The sequence below is a fragment of the Engystomops pustulosus genome, chromosome 1 (genome assembly GCF_040894005.1).
Source record: "Engystomops pustulosus chromosome 1, aEngPut4.maternal, whole genome shotgun sequence".
Classification (NCBI taxonomy): Eukaryota; Metazoa; Chordata; class Amphibia; order Anura; family Leptodactylidae; genus Engystomops; species Engystomops pustulosus.
The window spans coordinates 243,737,515-243,754,342 of record NC_092411.1 but is presented as its reverse complement, the minus strand read 5'-3'; the positions used below and the strand labels follow the sequence as shown (position 1 = coordinate 243,754,342).

General features: G+C 38.6%; 1 protein-coding gene and 1 long non-coding RNA gene across 7 annotated transcripts in view; one reads left to right on the top strand and one right to left on the bottom strand.

Moving 5' to 3' along the window:
• The window catches only part of STOX2 (storkhead box 2), a 142,066-nt gene extending 133,890 nt beyond the window's left edge, over positions 1 to 8,176 (top strand). For all 6 annotated transcript variants that reach the window (XM_072123144.1, XM_072123152.1, XM_072123169.1 and 3 more), the window contains exon 4: positions 1,702 to 8,176. In XM_072123144.1, the coding sequence (XP_071979245.1) occupies positions 1,702 to 1,900 (199 nt within the window). In that variant the 3' untranslated portion in view covers positions 1,901 to 8,176. The remainder of the gene's footprint in view (positions 1 to 1,701) is intronic.
• Positions 2,275 to 16,828, bottom strand: part of LOC140076603 (uncharacterized) — a 44,761-nt gene continuing 30,207 nt past the window's right edge. Inside the window, exons 2-5 of the long non-coding RNA XR_011849625.1 lie at positions 9,882 to 9,933; positions 9,703 to 9,795; positions 4,838 to 5,021; positions 2,275 to 2,390 (exon numbers count right to left, since the gene is read on the bottom strand). This is a non-coding gene — a long non-coding RNA (uncharacterized lncRNA). The remainder of the gene's footprint in view (positions 2,391 to 4,837; positions 5,022 to 9,702; positions 9,796 to 9,881; positions 9,934 to 16,828) is intronic.

Sequence of the window (16,828 nt, the reverse complement as noted above, 5' to 3'; positions counted from 1 at the left end):
CGACCAATTTTGTCCAACCGGAGAACCTCCGTATAGAGTGGCTGTACACAAATATGTTTGCCCATGGAAGCAGTAGAAGTGTCGGTTTCCACAAATGCTCAAACAAGGAAGAAAGCAGAGTGGCCACTGCCAGCCTTTATACAGCCTTATAGTCGTTTATGTCCATGATATGCACAGGCAACAGAAAAGTTGTTAATTGAGCCTGGAGCCCCTCTGGCTCATTTGCATAAAGGCCTTCATCCTGGTGGTAGAGGACCTTTAACAACTGAGCTTTGGTTGTGCCCTGATCCACAAACCATACCAAGTTCAAGCCAAAAAAATCAATAGAAAGAAAGATAAAGCTACAACCCCCATACCAGGTTCAAGAACACTGGACCTGCTATGATGAGGGCCAATATTTTTTTCTACACAAATTGAGCATTTTTCTTTCGCTGCCCAAAACTTTTATCATTGGCCCACTAGATAGATGATCAATGTGACCTTGGAAAAGAGAAGAGGTTGTCAATGTACAATTTAACTGCCATTAAGGACGACCTTCTTGTACAAGTTCTGTCCAAGTCTGCATTCCAACACAGCGTGGCTTATTTACTAAGGGTCCGTGGATGCACTTTTGTCAGACATTTTCGGGTTTTGCACAACTGTGACAGGTATTTTACAGGGGATTGTGGCACACACTATGGACTGTGTTGGCTTTCGTGCGACAGAAATCGGGAGAGTGGTCCGTTGGCCGATTCGACGGATTCGGACTGAGCACGAGATTTAACTTTCACATTGTGTCACAAGATCAAGCACTTACATGCACCAGGAAGAAGGTAACTCCATTGGACCTGATCGGGGAAGAGACACATGCAGGATATCGGGCGCACAATCTTAGTGAGTCGCGGCACAGTGCATTATCGTCGGACAGTGTACTTTCTGTGAACTCCCTGGGACCAGGTAAGTAAATGTGCCCCAGTATGTTGAGACCGTACTTGGAAATTACCCTGACCTATTGATAGTCTGTTGTGCTATGTTGATGTCAAGTAGGTAGGCAGTTCTAGCGTGGTCAGTTTTTCATGCAAGTGTTTCAAGGAAGTAGCTCAAAGTGGTAAAAATAAGATGTGAAAATCTGACACTCGAATGACAGTAGGACTACAAAAACAGATGGTTGAATAGCACTAGGACTGGAATGTGACAAAATCAAAATTAGATGGACTTCTCCTACCAGAATCATGCAGACACTGACAACAGGAGCAGCAGGTCCCACAAATTGCGCATGCTTGTGTGCAGCTAGCCTAGAGGTTACATTTCTTATCACCAGTACACTGGAGAGGTGATCAGTGTGACCTTCGTTGGAAAACAACTAGTGGGGTTACACCAGAACAATTGTTCGCTCCCAATCATTGCTCCGTGAAAACGCGCCCATCGATGTATTAATCCCATCTCTCTGACCACAGCTTCCACTTGTCAAAGAAATAGCGTACAAGTAATAGTCTGTAAGCAGCGAATTTCTGTCTATAAACAGTAATGCAAACTATACGGGGATGAACAGTCTGTTGAATTTGTAAATTGACAACCGTTTCTCTACATCTTATCTGTCCGTGTAATGTCGAATCTTCTGGTAATGATCTGATGACCCCAAAAATGAACATACATTTTAATAATTACTTGATGCACAAAGAGTGTTTTTATAATTCACCATTGTTGTTCTTCTCTCCCCAGTACACGTGAAAGCCTGGCTTCCAATACTTCAAGTATTGTTGAAAGTAATCGACGGCAGAACCCAGCTCTTAGTCCTGCCCACGCTGGTGCCGGTCCAGCTTTTAACTTCCGAACATCTGCTGCAGAAACCACAACGACGGATGCTGATAAACTACAGAAACCCGCTAACTGTTTGCAAGCTTCTGTAACTAGTGTTTGATAGCCGCTCAGCCTCAAATCTTGTTCTGTCTCATCCTCTACAGCAAAGTTTACTACACTGGGACCGATGTTTACATCTCTTTACAAGCAAGCCTCACATCCACAGTTTTTATGTCTTTCTAAAACTGTGCTGCTAATTAGCCCAGGGGGCAACAACAAGAACAGAATACCAACTTTTTTTGTATTATTATTGTTATTATTATTATTTTGGTTTTCTTGTTTCTTTCTTGCCATCATTCTTTACCATAACGTAGAGCTCAGTAGAAAGTGAAAAATGATAGAAGTGAATATGCACATTATTCTTCATGTAAATGTAACAGAGCACATTCAAGAGTCTAAACACTGTAATTTTCTTTTTTTAATTATTTCATTTTACTTTTTTTTTTTTTGACGCTGTGCGGCATACAGCAGAGTACTTCCTTTAAAGCAGCGGTGCTCGGTAGAAAACACAACTTTGTAGATTTGCAGAACAGTTTTTATTCGGTTCTGTACTATAAAAAGAGAAAAAGAAAAAATATTTATTTTTACCAACACACAAATGATATGAACCTAATTTTAAACGTATATACAGTATATATAAATATATATTCCTACTTGGTGCCCATGATGTTCAGCCAATGTGAAGAACCAAAATAGAAGACCATATCACACTGCAATAACAATTGCTACATCTGTGCTTTTTATCTTCTGGCTATCTACATACAGTTCATTGTGCTGTCACTTATGAATATAAAATGTATTGGATGTGTTGTTCAAGGACCTGCATGCATATAGTATACAGAATGAAGGTTGTGTTACTCTTCTCAATAATATTACACTAGCTAAAAATACAGTATTATCAAAACTCAAGTAAACTAACTCATCATAACAGTACAAACAATAGGGAACTTTTCAGCAAAGTATGACGAGGTATTATATGGAAAGCAAGCATATTGTGTCATAGTGAGGGTATAGGCACTGGTGTACAAATGAGGCTTTAAAATAGATCTGTCACCATGAAAATGCCATCAAAAGACTACATGTTATAGAGCAGGAGGAGCTGAGCAGATTGTACATAGTGCCCTATCTGCAAAACAGCATGGTATAGAGCAGGAGGAGCTGAGCAGATTGTACATAGTGTCCTATCTGTAGCAGCATGTTATAGAGCAGGAGGAGCTGAACAGATTGTACACCGTGTATTATCTGCAGGCAGCATGTTATAGAGCAGGAGGAGCTGAGCATATTGTACATAGTGTCCTATCTGTAGCAGCATGTTATAGAGCAGGAAGAGCTGAGCAGATTGTAAACAGTGTTCTAAATGCAGGCAGCATGTTATTGAGCAGATTGTACAAATAAATTGACTTCAGAAGTCTTAATTTGTGACTGACTGCTAAATATTTTCCTGAAAATGAAATGCCAGCTTGCTCTGTTCTTCCTGCTCTACGCCATGTACCATGTCACAGGTTTCGCTTTCACTGAGATTACTGACACTGAATTCCATAACCATTCATTTTCATACCCAGCATATATAAGAAATGCATACTAAATTACCTACATAATGGAAACCTATTTAATACATAGCCATATAGTCACCTTCAAATATTAATAGTTTATAACTCTAAATATACTGTGTACATATAAAGTGCCCAACCAGGGGTTGTACTCGATTATAAACCTTGTAAACATATGCCAACCCTTGCTTGGATAATCATATGAGAGAAAATGAATATTAGCTGTGGAAGTAAAGGTCAGAGGCCTTTAACACTTTATCACTGACTCTTGTACAACCTCATGCCCACCAGGACTTCCTGACAAACCCCATTCTCATCGGGACAGATCTGTTTTGAAGAGTTCAGTCCATATTTGTCACAAATTTCCTATTACCACTTTCCTAAACTTGCCCACTAAAATGCTGCTCCATGGAGTAAGAAGCCATCAGTGTCTAGCATAGCTTGGATACATCTTCTAATCACACGGCATGTAAACAATACATTCATAGATATCTGTAGATCTACACCCATGTCACTTATGTATACCCAGCGCTGCTGCTTTAAAAATCCCATGTCAAAGGTTCCATTGTGCCAGAAATCTTTGTACTACCAATAAAGTGGCGGGAGAGTGGGACCACTGTTATTTTAACCATTAATGGTGCCAAACATCACTACGTATAGCAATTGGGCTATCTCTGTACATACTGAACCATTCTACAGTCACTTATTTAATGGTTTTACCCATTTAGTTTTTGTGCCATCAGATGACTTAAGTTTTATTTGGCTGGTACAAGTTTTAAAGACAAGTCAAACTTTAAAGGGGCTGGTAAAGCCTCCTCTCTATTACCTCATCAGCCACACATTCCTGTCCATAAAATGGCTGTAGATGGAAGGTCATGTGATCTTATCTGTCCATGAACAATCGCCCTGCCAGGAAGATCAAGGTCCTGGCAGGGCGATTGTTCATGGACAGATCGAGATCACATGACCCTCCATCTGCTCCGGATAGTTGTCCCTTCCATAGCCCTGCACAGTGTTAGAGGTGAAGCTGTCGCATCCACTTTCCAGTATTGTCCTATGGATTGATTTTACATTAAAAAGTGAAATAATTAAAGATAAGATCCGCCCCGTTGTACTTTATTTATTTAGACATGGATGATGGCTGCTTCCCCAAATAAACATGTTGCAACCAATCACCTTGTCACAACTGCTAACGCATCTTTAGTTTTTTTTTTAATTTAGAAATGGCAAAATTGTACAAGCCAATAAAATACAAGTGATCTGAATGTGCAAAAACTATTCACCCGCTTTAAGGCAGGAATCCAGGCTACTAAATAAAAGAGCAAATTATATTTTTGGTTGCTTTTACAATAATTTGATTTGCCATCTGGAGCCCTGCATTAAAGTGGTTGTCCATCTTTGGTTGGGTTCATGCACAAGATATAATATAGACTACTTGGTCTTCCTACCGTGATATCTGCATCGTGGGATATATTGATGCTGGACTCCTTTAAGTGGATTCCAATGCAATAAAATTGCTGTAAAAGGGCTCATGTTTATGAACATAATGGGGTATGTTGCCTCTCGTGAATCGCCATTGCTTCGGCACAGATGCTGCCCGGGTCCCTTCTGTATTCAACTTTATTTTGTCTCCTGAAATATAAGCAATGCTCAGAGATGTTTGCTGAGCCAATCAATTGCTCAAGTGGTTATATAACCTGTCCACTGATTGGCTGAGAAGGCATCTCTATTTCCTGTATCATAGATACGGGTTACAGTCTAAAGCGGCAAAGATTCGGAAGAGTTGTGGAGCCTTTTTTGTAGAGGCAATGCTCTCTTTTAAAGTTGCTTCAAGATGATCCCTTTAACTTCGGCATTGCTGCATTTTTCATACATATTATCCTAGGAAAACCAAGTAGTGTATCATCAACTGTGTGGATGGAGGTGGCCAACAGTTGGCAATCCCTTTAATGTTAATAAGTCATTAGGGAAGTGCAACATTTGGGGTCAGATTACATAAGATTTCGTTTAATGTCTGACATTGGGGGGAAAAAAAATTTATGACAATTTTATTTCTCCTTATACATTTATTTGTATTTAAAACAAAAAAAAGGCGAGGCTAGCCTAATAACATGATTTCTTTCAATTGGAAGGATGTAATTTTTTTTATTCTGTGGATTAGATTGTAATGCCTAAATTAGGCTTCTCAAAATAAGATGATTTGTGATGGTGATCATTAGAACAAAGCATTAAGTATGTCTGAACATTAAGGCTTTCTTTTCACACACAATATTGCTTATCCTTTAAGACATTTGTGATGAGAACAAAAAAAAAGAAGTGTTTTGTTTCATATTTCAATATTACAAGTGGAGAAAAATGTGCAAAGTCTGGGTGAATGTGAATTTCTAATTTTCTGCATATGATTATAGAATGTTTCAATATTGGAAACGAGATGCTGGAAATGTGACAGGTCGGATGGTGTGAATATCTGGTTACGTTAGTAGAGCTCTAACAAACAGCTGCCCACCTACAGTGATGCCCGGTGGATACAACCTTCAGGGTTTTTTTGTGTGCATTCTCCACACTTATCCCAACAATAACAAACAATATTACAATTTTATGACATAATCCAACGTACTTAATAATTAAAGAAATGTTATCAGGACATCTTAACAAAATTGATCCAATGCTGGTCATGAACATCCGTTTCGGGCTAGAACCTAGAACTCTACTATGTAAAGATACCCTCAGCATCCCCACTTGTTGTTTTGCTTTTTTAATATTTTTAAGTGGTGCTGTGTATCTAGAGCAAAGAGAACTGATTTTATTGATCTTTTACGTGCTCCAACAAGATAAAAAAAAAAAAAGCTTCTTAACATTTCGTATTTGTCTCTAGGAAAAGAGATGAAGAAGTATATCTCTAAATAGACTTAAATCCTCTTTTAAACAGCTTATGTTTTTGCTGTAGTGATATACAGCTTCATCTCCAAAAAAAGGCATCTACAGTTCATATTGCTACATTCTGGATTTTGTCTCCACCTTAGACGTAAAGTGTATCTGTCACCTATTTACAATGGAGGAAGCCATTTTTGTGTTGCCCGGTTCTTCAATGTCAACCATAGTTCTGAACGGGCACACTAAATATTAGCTTTTTCTTTTTTTTAATTCTTTAGGTTACAGATACACTGGACTATACGGGAGGCGCTACATTTATGTTCATTTCTCACTTATATCCTATATTTCTTTTATGTTCACTTAAACTATCTGAAAAGGAGAAGTTTGCTTTTAACAAGTACGGTCCATTAGGCCGGGTACTTGAAGTGTTAAGAGTTTCCCTGTTGTAAAACTTCATAGTGCAAAAGAACAGAACTCAAAAAGGGCAGGCGAGGACATGGCTGTGTTTGTCTGCACTGTCTGATCGGTGTGTGCTGCTCTCGGGATGAGCTTTGTATATTGATTTCTATACACGCAGCTTGTCATGAGAGCTACATATACAGACGTGGCTATATAAACAAACACAACCGTGTCCTCAGTAGCACTCCCTGACTTGTGGACTTCTGGGAAGACTGTAACAATTCACATGCCTAGTCCAGCGAGCCGTAAATGTTAGAAAGGAAACCTCACCTTTAAATGGGTGCTAGGTTACCACTTTTGGTAAACTGAATAAAATGGTTTTCAAACAAGTCCATTTTTATTTTTGGCAGACAAGATTTGAGATGGCTTTTCAAATGTCTCGAAATAAGCATTTTTTTTTAATGTATCCAGTACTAGAAGTAGAGACAATATGGCAATAATGAAACGGCTATTTTATGATATCTTGTTACATCTTTGACTACCCAAGTGAAATCAAAAATAACAATATGCAGTATTGGGATCCTAGAGACCAGAACTTTTATACGACGGCCTGTGTATAGATAATAGTAAGCAGGTTACGATGTTACAACAACAACAACAAAAAAATCCAAGTACTGTCTACTGGTATTAGATTTTATTTTGGAGCTTGAGGCGTTCGGATTCTGCGAATGCCCTTTGTGCAGCCTCAAAACATCGACATAAATCTAATGGCTTTTTGCACACTTGATTATTGTTGCTATAGTACATGTTGTGTTTCCTTTCTTGCTAATGTGTTTTCTTTGTTTTTGTTTTGTTTTTTTCCTTTTCTGTTTTTACATAAAACTACCTCCACAACTTTTAAACGGCAGCAATGTTAACGTATACTGTACAAAAAAAAAAAAAACATTCTAATCATATGGAAAACTTCATGATACATCAACGTTTTTGTAGACTGAATCATAATGACCACGGTTTCTTTCCACTAGGACTACATTTGGATTTTTTTATAAGAAATGTATATTGTAAATTAAGGGCAATCAATAGTTTTTTTTTTTGTTTTTGTTTTTTTTTTTCGTTTCATCATGGTTGGAACATTCACCAACACTTTCCATCACAGCTGAAGGTTTCTTCCTGTTGTCACCCGGCCATTGCAAGTTTTTCAGGGGCCAGTGACCTCCGTCATACATTTGCCAGCCTGACTTTCCTATGACGAACAAAGCCAGATCTTTCAATACTACCGATGAGTTGACTCCGCTATGACATTGTTGTTTATAGATGAGACTTAAACTGAAAGAAGTCATAATTTCTTCAAGTCAGTGACTGAATGTGACTATTGCATTAGGGGAATAAAGTCAATACATACAAGGAGGACTTTACTGTATGTTTAAAAAAAAAAAAAAGAATTTTGCAGCCAAGACTGCCTTGTATAAATGTGTTTGCACTGAAAAAAAAATAATAAAAAAAATCTAATTCTCGGTCTCTGGTTGCTGTAAAGGTCATCCAGATATGGATTATGTTCTGTTTATATTGTATAGAATTTCATATAAAAGAAAATACAGTTCATGAGATGTCTTCCCTGACGTTACTGATTTCTAACAGCACATTTGTATCATGGTTTTTATTGTGTCGGTGTATCATATTGTAAAGGATGTTTTACCTGTCATGCTTAACATAATAACTTAAAAGGAAAAAAAGTTCACAGGGATTTTTTTTTTTGTAAACTTATATTCAAAAGTCCCTTTCTATGTCAATATTGTGTCCATGTTGGTTCTGTAGTGTTGTGTGAAATATCCAATTTTTTTTTTTTTGGATTGTGTTACTTTCTAAAATATTAAATAACATTTTGGTTATATGGTTTAAGTAAACCGACTTTTTGTGCTGAAGAGAGTCAGGGCAGAGAGAAATCCTTCATAAGGTGTCTTTTTCTGTAATATTAGGATTATTGACATCTTGTGTTTTTAGCTTTTATGGATGAAGGGTCAACATTTTCTGCAGCTCTCTACAGAGTGTGCACTATGATTGATTCCTGTAGCTAATGGGGTTGGAGAATCAATACTCTCCACAAGGCAGCACACATGGACAAACAGCGCTGGGTGCAGTCCCACCAACCCAAACATGGTGACTTTTTGACTAAAGTCCATCATAAAATGACAAATATTGTAAAATATATTTTTTATATTTTTCCTGGGGTTTTTATTTTTTTTAATAGACATTTTAGTATTAAAATTAGTATAAAATGAGTCAGTGTTATGAAGGTTGGAACCGCTCGTTTGCTGGAAAGTCCAAAGCCCCAAATTGGTTTCCATCAGACTGGTAAATGTAAGTGTATATTTTTTTCTTAACCTGTGGATTTGGTCAGAAGCATAAGATAAGGAGGATTTCCCAACATATGCCTTATACAGTATATGATAATAGCGTTTGGAAGAGCCATGAGGAATTGCCTTGCCTTAGAGTTTGAGAGATTTGGACATTTGGACAATATAGGATCACACCCCCACCCCTTTAGATTTTCTTTCTCCAAAGAAGAGATATTTTTTAGGTGAAGTCACACAGGTTAGGGCTGTGACATTGAGCTTACAACTCTAGTACTGTAAGGCCAGTGGCACACAACAGTGATTTTTTTGTAACATATGGCACATAGCTGTACCAAACTTTTTACCAGTTCAGTGCCCACAACCATTTTTTTTAACACACTTTGCAACCAATCTGTTAAAAAGTAGAGCACGTCTCAGTTAGAACTGTTTTTCATGGATTGCACATAGACTATAGTCCAAACTTTCTACTTCAGCAAAATCTTCTATATATTGTCTCATTGATCAGAAGATCAAAGGGTTGGAACCTGGAACTCCTAATCATGGATTTAGTGACACAATTTTTTAAAATAAATTTATACATTTTTGTGAAAACAATTATTCTACAGACAGAACACTATAGCATACATGGTGAGTATGGATGTAAGCAGAAATACTGAGTTTTGAAAAGTGTGAATTAGATACGTCACCTTCAATTTTTGTGACTTTCTGACTGTGCCATCACAACTTCCAGAAGGGTCATTACACGTCTGGTTCAGTTCAAGGAAAAACATCAAGATACTCTGTAAAAAAAAAAAAAAAACTATTTTAAAGGAAATCAACAACATAAATGTTTTATTTTATTTTTTTAAAACCTAGAAATACTCACCCCCGTCTTGATCCCAGTGCTGTCCTCAGCTAGTCCTGACAGCCAAGATCACCTAGAAAACAAACTTATAATTAAGTTGGGATGAAGAGGAGCAAAGATGAGTATTTCTTGTTTTTTTTTGTGTTTTATGTGGTTGATTTCCTTTAATATTGATTTGCACCACAATCTCTAAATTGATGTTAATTGATGTTAAGTGAGGATGGACCCAACTACAAGTTACATCTGAAGACCTGGAACTAAACCCTACCTATTCCAGGGAAGGCATTAGTCAATTATATAGACAATGTATTATAGTATAAACTTACAAAATGTATTTGGGGGAAATGAATTACAACTGGCGTTCTAAATGCAAATCTTAATATTCCCCACAGCTTCCCAGATCTACTAAGAGGCTCAAGCATCTTGGAGCCATCTTAAGGACCAGGTCTGACCTGGCGGAGATTTAAGACAAAACTGAAGTAAATACATCTCAGAACTTGGGCATTTTACATTACTTCTCCGACACAAAAGAGGACCCCCATTATCAGACCAACACTAGTCTACTAATTGTATTCTGATATAAAAAGTTTAAGCCCTTTTACAGAACTATTATATATAACTATATATATTTATATATTATTTTTCACATACAAAAATATTTATATAGGTAATAAAAAGATAATTTAGTATGTCTAGAACAAAACTCTTAATTGCTCTACAGCAAAATTGATACTTTATATCAGCGCTCAGACGATCTCAAGTTAGAATATGGAACTACCCAAAATGTTTTAAAAATATTTTTGAAATATTTTAAAAATACAAAAAAAAAAAAATTCCACTACTATCACTTGTTTTTCCCCTTTAGATGGCAACAATCTCCAAACATACACAGTGGGTGTAAGGAAGGGCAATATGTGATAGGCAGAAGGCATTGTGTTACCCATAAGGGGAACGGAAGAGAATTAAACAAGTTGGCAAAAATTTTTTTTTAGAAGTCAAAACACCAATTTCTACATTTTGCAGATACCAATAAGCAAAATCTCTACATTTAGAAATGCCTGAACTATAACATATTAAAGGTTTTAATTTAATGTGGGGAATGTTGTGATGGAGTAATCACTTTTTTTGGATAAAAAATGCAAATGTACCGTAGATATCTCCATAGAGTTAACTAGATTGTTTAGTTTTTAAATATTTTTTTAAAAGAAGTACAATAATTCATAAAATGCACCTTAAAAATTTGGTAGTGATGTGGAACTTCCTGTAATTCCCACTCTTTTGCTGGAGTTTTGCCCATTTTTCCACGCTAAGGGTGTCTCCAAGCTTAGGCTGCAACCCAGAGAAACAGCCACAGCCTGATTTCTAAGATGGTGCCAAAAACATCATACGTGATACGACACCTTCTTCTTCCTCAGCTTCCCGATCTGCTACCACAGTGGACAGCGCTCTGCAGTATGCCACCGAGATCCTGCCAATTGCAAAACAATCCCGTCCTGCCCTCCAGCCTCTCTGCTTACTGAGGTGTGTCCTGCTACTGCAATTCCCACCAAGGGCTCTTCTCTGCTATGCTCTCCTGCCGCCCGGCCCTCAACACCACAGTTTGATGCTGACTTAGGATTTCTGAAGTGCATGGAGGAATCACTTAAACATCTACCTTCAGGTCATGCACAAAATCCCTGCTCCTCCAGCTCCATCCCTGAACTTAAAGGGGTATTCCAGGAATCAGCATAATTCATATACAAATGGGTACTCAAAATATAAGCTAATGTGTAATTAGTTGTTATTTAAAATGTTGCTCCCTTTAGCAGAAAATGCTGGTGACATAAACTTTGATGGAGAATTAAAATGCTACTGGCCCTTTAATCAGTCCGTAGATTTCCTCCGCGCGGTACGTTGCAGAGCATACACAGGATAGAAGATGGCCGCTGGTCACATGTCCACATCACATGTCCTGCACCTGCCTGGGCAGGTCATGTGATCACCACTACGTTTGGCTGCTGTCGGTTGGTTGCAGTGCATCCAGTATGGGCAGTGTTTTGGTGATGGCAGTTGCACATTATTGCTATGGTAACAGAGCAAGAAAGTCTGTTAGATCATCTCTGGGAGCAGATCATAAGAGGGAGGAGGAGTTACTGAGAACTAAAGGATCATGGAACTTGTAGTTTACAGTGGCGGCCATCTTAATGGTAACTCCACCTACTTTAGAGAGCCCATAAATTTTGTAAATCAGAAAATCAAACTATTTAAGCCCCGTTTTGTGACTAATGACATTGAGTATTGTTGTATTCATTTATTTATATCATCATGGGTTTTTGTGTCAGGCGTTAATATACCCGGAATACCCCTTTAACTTACAGCAATGCTGTATCATCTCCTGGGAAGGCTCACTCTGGGCTTTCTCCCCCAGATCATGACAGGGCCTTGATATCTCCTGGCTCATCACTACAATGGGTCTCTGAAGCCAACCGAGGGTCCCTGGTACCCTCATCTGCAGGCAGGTACGGTGCTGTTAATGCACCAACATCCATCTGGACAGGACAGAAAATACAATTTTTTATGAACAGAGGTTATTGAGGAACATTCCACCCAAATAGGGACCAGAAAAACAATATCCATATTGGTGGCCTCTCGGGAAGAGATTACACATGCCCAGCTGGATCCCTCAGTTCAGCACTTCTTTGGAGAATTCCTAAAACATTCTGTGTCAAAGTCAATAGAAATTGATCGCATTCATAGATCCCTAGGGCCAAAGTCTGTGGTTGCATCAAGTCTTCAGCTTGATTACATAGACCTTGCTTCACAGATTTGTGTCTTGTGTTTCATCTTCCATTTGTGTGTCTTTTACACTGTGCTGTGCTACATCCTTCATGTCCTGGGTGTCTTAGTTCATCTAGTTTAACCTTTTATTTTTTATCTTGCCTTTGTTTTTCTGTGTCTGTATTGAAGCTGCCTTGTGGTGTATGGGATCAGGTCTAACTTAAAGAGAAACTGCCCTTTAACCCATCCAAAATAAATACTTCATTATTGCAAACATAAATGCAACTCATCTGATGTGAGTCCAACAACACTGAGTCCTGCATAATAGATTTTACTTGCATTGCCCTACCTCCTTATTCCTGATTGAAAGGTCTCACTGCTAGGAAATGCTGCTATGTGCGACAATGAAAAAGAGCTCAGTTACATCATTGCACACTTTGTATCATATGTATGGTCCTTTCACATGAAGTCACAACAGCCTCCCTGGACTTCTACTCGCCCCCCATCCTTCACAGAAACTGCTGTGATTTCATGTGATCAGATACATACATGGGGTAGATGTTGCAAATGTAACTTGGTAAAGAACCTTAGATGGCTTCACCTTGGTAACATGACATTAAGTGCTGAATGCAGAGAAGAGGCATGGGTCATGGGGAGGAGTAGATGGGAAGGGCTAAAGTTGATTCATGGGTATGTAAAAATTTTTTTATAATTCTCGGTATCATGCCCCTAATGCTTTTCAGAAATTCAAAGGGGTGTCCAATGCTTTTCATACTTTCTTCACTCTACAAGTTATTGAAACCAAATGTGACCCAGAGGATAGACATCTATTCCTCACACAGGTGATGTTTATCTCCTGGTCAATGTGTATTTCCCTAACACAGGTCAAATGTCCTATGGTATTAGGATGCTGCAAAAATTGTAGAATTTTCAGGAGGTTTGGCTGTCATCCTGAGAGGAGAGGTTAACGTCCCGTTGGACCCTCTCTTGGACACCTTAAAGAATAAGTCCTCAGTTTCCCAAATTGAAGCAGCAGCTTGCTATACTTCACCTGGTTGACTTGTGGAGAATTCTCCATCCTGGCCAAAAAGACTATAGTTGCAACTCCAACATACATAATTCTTATAGCCAGATAGATGTTTTAGTCATCTCACACTCCCTTCTTGGTCACCGGCCTACATGTTCTATTAACTCCATACCCTGGTCAGACCATTCCCCAGTGTCGGCACCATTTGCCCACATCATAACTTTTTCAAGCAATTCTCTTGGTGCCTTAATGATCATATTTTGAAGGATCAAGAACACTATCCATGAATTCAAATCCTCTAATGTAATTGACCACACCAATGCCCATGTAATATGGAAGGACCTGAAGGAAGCTTAAGAAAGAAAATGCTCATAATTTGAAATCTCTCTTGTCCACATCTGAATCGTTGGAATTAGCCAACAAGAGACAGAGGTCCGATACCCTGAGATCTCCTTGATTAGGCAACAGATTTCGCACATCTTGATGAAAAAACGTTCTGCGCTAAGGACGCTAGCAGTATGGCTTTTATGAGTACAGCAATAAATTATGTAAGTAGCTGTCAAGGAGGCTACATCTCTGAATCTCCTCCTTCCAGATTATGTCCATTAACACCCTGTCTAGAGGAATGCTCCAGACTCCATCTGAGATCCTAGAGGAATTTAAGCATTTCCATGAAATATTATATAGCTTATTTCCCATCACTTGCTCAGATAAAACCGTTGCTATTTGCACATATCTCTGCCGAATCTCTCTTAATCAGTGGCCAAGAGCCACTCCTGAAGAGGTCTCCCAGGTCATCAAAGATCTTAAAGTAGGTAAGCTCCCCAACCCTGACAAGTTTCCCTTTGCTTCTTTAAACTACTCCATGGGGACATTCTAGACCCACTTTCATCCTCTTATTATGCTATTGCAGCTGGGGCCCAATTTCCGGACCATCATACCCAAACCGAGAAAGGATATTAAAGGGGTTTTTCCACCAAACAATTTAGGCCCTATCCACATTTATTTGCCGACTGGTGGGGGTCTCAGAACATGAGAACAAGGGGTCCGGTGGGGTCCGAGGTACCTCTGTCATACCCCCTCTTCGCTCTCCGAGATGAATGGAGCAGATGACAGCGCATGTCTGTTTTGCTGCAGTGATCCAGGATTGTGATCCTGTGGTGAATCCTGCCTCACCTATTCATGATCTAATTGGGGTTTGGCTGGATTATAGTTAGTACGTTGCTATATATTTGTATTCTGGTATGTGTATGTCTAACAAGAATAATTCAGGACTGCGGTATTGAAGGGACACAAGAACCGGGGTCCTTTGTATCCCAAATGAATGGAGTGGCAGGACGGACATGAGCGCTGCCGCTCCTTTCACAGTCTATAGCACTGACGGAGATATAAGAGTACAGTGCAGAACTATCAACCTCAGCACCATAGAGATGAATACAGCAGCAGGAAGCATGTTGTACTCTGTTTATTTGTGGCACAAAGGACTCCTCCTTCTTGTAATCTGTGGGAACCCCAATTGATTATTTGCAGTAAGCATAGAATGTAACTATTTGATCGGTGAAAGGGCGGCCGTCTTTCTATAGTTTGCCTCTGGCAGCAAAGAGGCCAGGTTCACCCCTGTATCTGACTCTTAAAGACAGATAAATTCTAGTTAGTGGGACAAGGTTGGTGGTAAAATAAAATGTATTGCATCCCTGGCTGATGCCCTCTGCCAATGGGGACCCGTACTGAGGCTAATGACCAAATACCACACATATCCGGATACCGATAAAATTTTTACCCGCATCATTAGTGTTCCTCACTATTACACATTATTACCCCCCATTGCGGTATACATGGATGAGCTTGAAACAGGTTGGCAACCATGACAGTTAATGATTTATATGATTTATATTTATATTTTATACATATAAATGTTATATTTATATTTTTTTTACATTTTGTAAAACATGAAATATTATATCATTTTACTAGTTACAAAACTGTACATAAAGTTTGCCAAAAATGGTCCTTTAACCACCAGGTCTTCACTTCCTTATCACGATTCAGAACAGAATTGACCCTTTTTTGAATATTTTGTTCCTTATGAAAGTTGAAGATTTCCAAAAACTTGTACAAGTAAACAGAACATTCACTTTTGTTGCTTCTCAACATCCGCTGTCTGTTTAAAATGAGATAACACTTCTAAAAATGTCAGAGGAGGAGCAGAAGCCTTCATAATGAGGACATACGCAGCATAGTCACCTCCAGCAATTACCTTTCTGCCGCTACCACACTGTAGCCGTAGGTTTTTCCATTTTTCTCTTTTTTTTTTTCCTCTACTTTTCCCTGACATAATAAAATGTGTTGAGGCTGGGAGATATATTTCTAAGATGATTTGCTTCTACAGTATCACATATATTGACAACCAGAGGGATCTGTGATGTGTTACAAAGCTTTTTGACAGGAAAGGAGGTGAAATAAAGTTGAAATCCAGATCTGTTCTGCTGAGTGAGTTTATAAGAGCAATTAGTGACTGGCAAGTCAGGTAATAAGGCAGCAAGAGTTCACAGAAAGTTTACAAGCTTCAGAAGATTTATCATTTATGATGAGACAATCTGGAAGACTTTCTACTTTGCGTTGCTGCTGTTTCGAGCTGACTGTAGCAGTTATGTTTAATTTAGGTATCTTTATCTAATTTCTTTTGATAAAACATTGATGAAACACTGAAATGCCTCTGTACTAAATGTGAAGTTGGTTCTTATAAGGGTCTTCTCCGCCTGACAAGCAGTCACTGATAGAGCGGAGTTGTTGCCGAATAGCGCTACACGCCACATATAGCATAAATGTCACAACAAATAAATAGCAGTGCAAAATACGAGAATAATTCATGAGAATCCGGATACATCAGAGAGTGACTCCCTTCTGTTCTATAAAGGAGGAAAAATCTTGGGTATTACTTATTGATTACTTATGTGGTGAGCTCCGTCCTCTAAGAACCCCCCACTGAGAGAGATATTAATGAGTCTTTGGAGACAAGGAGATTTTCTGTAATGGAATACTTTATTCAGTCGGGTTACTTAGGTCAATGCATTATAAAGTTTTTATATTAGTTGGCATGGACATATAGCGAGCGCTGAATTTGAGGGTTTCGGTTTCCCTTGGGTGGATTAAGTAATAAAATGTTCTTGGGTAATGAAGTGTT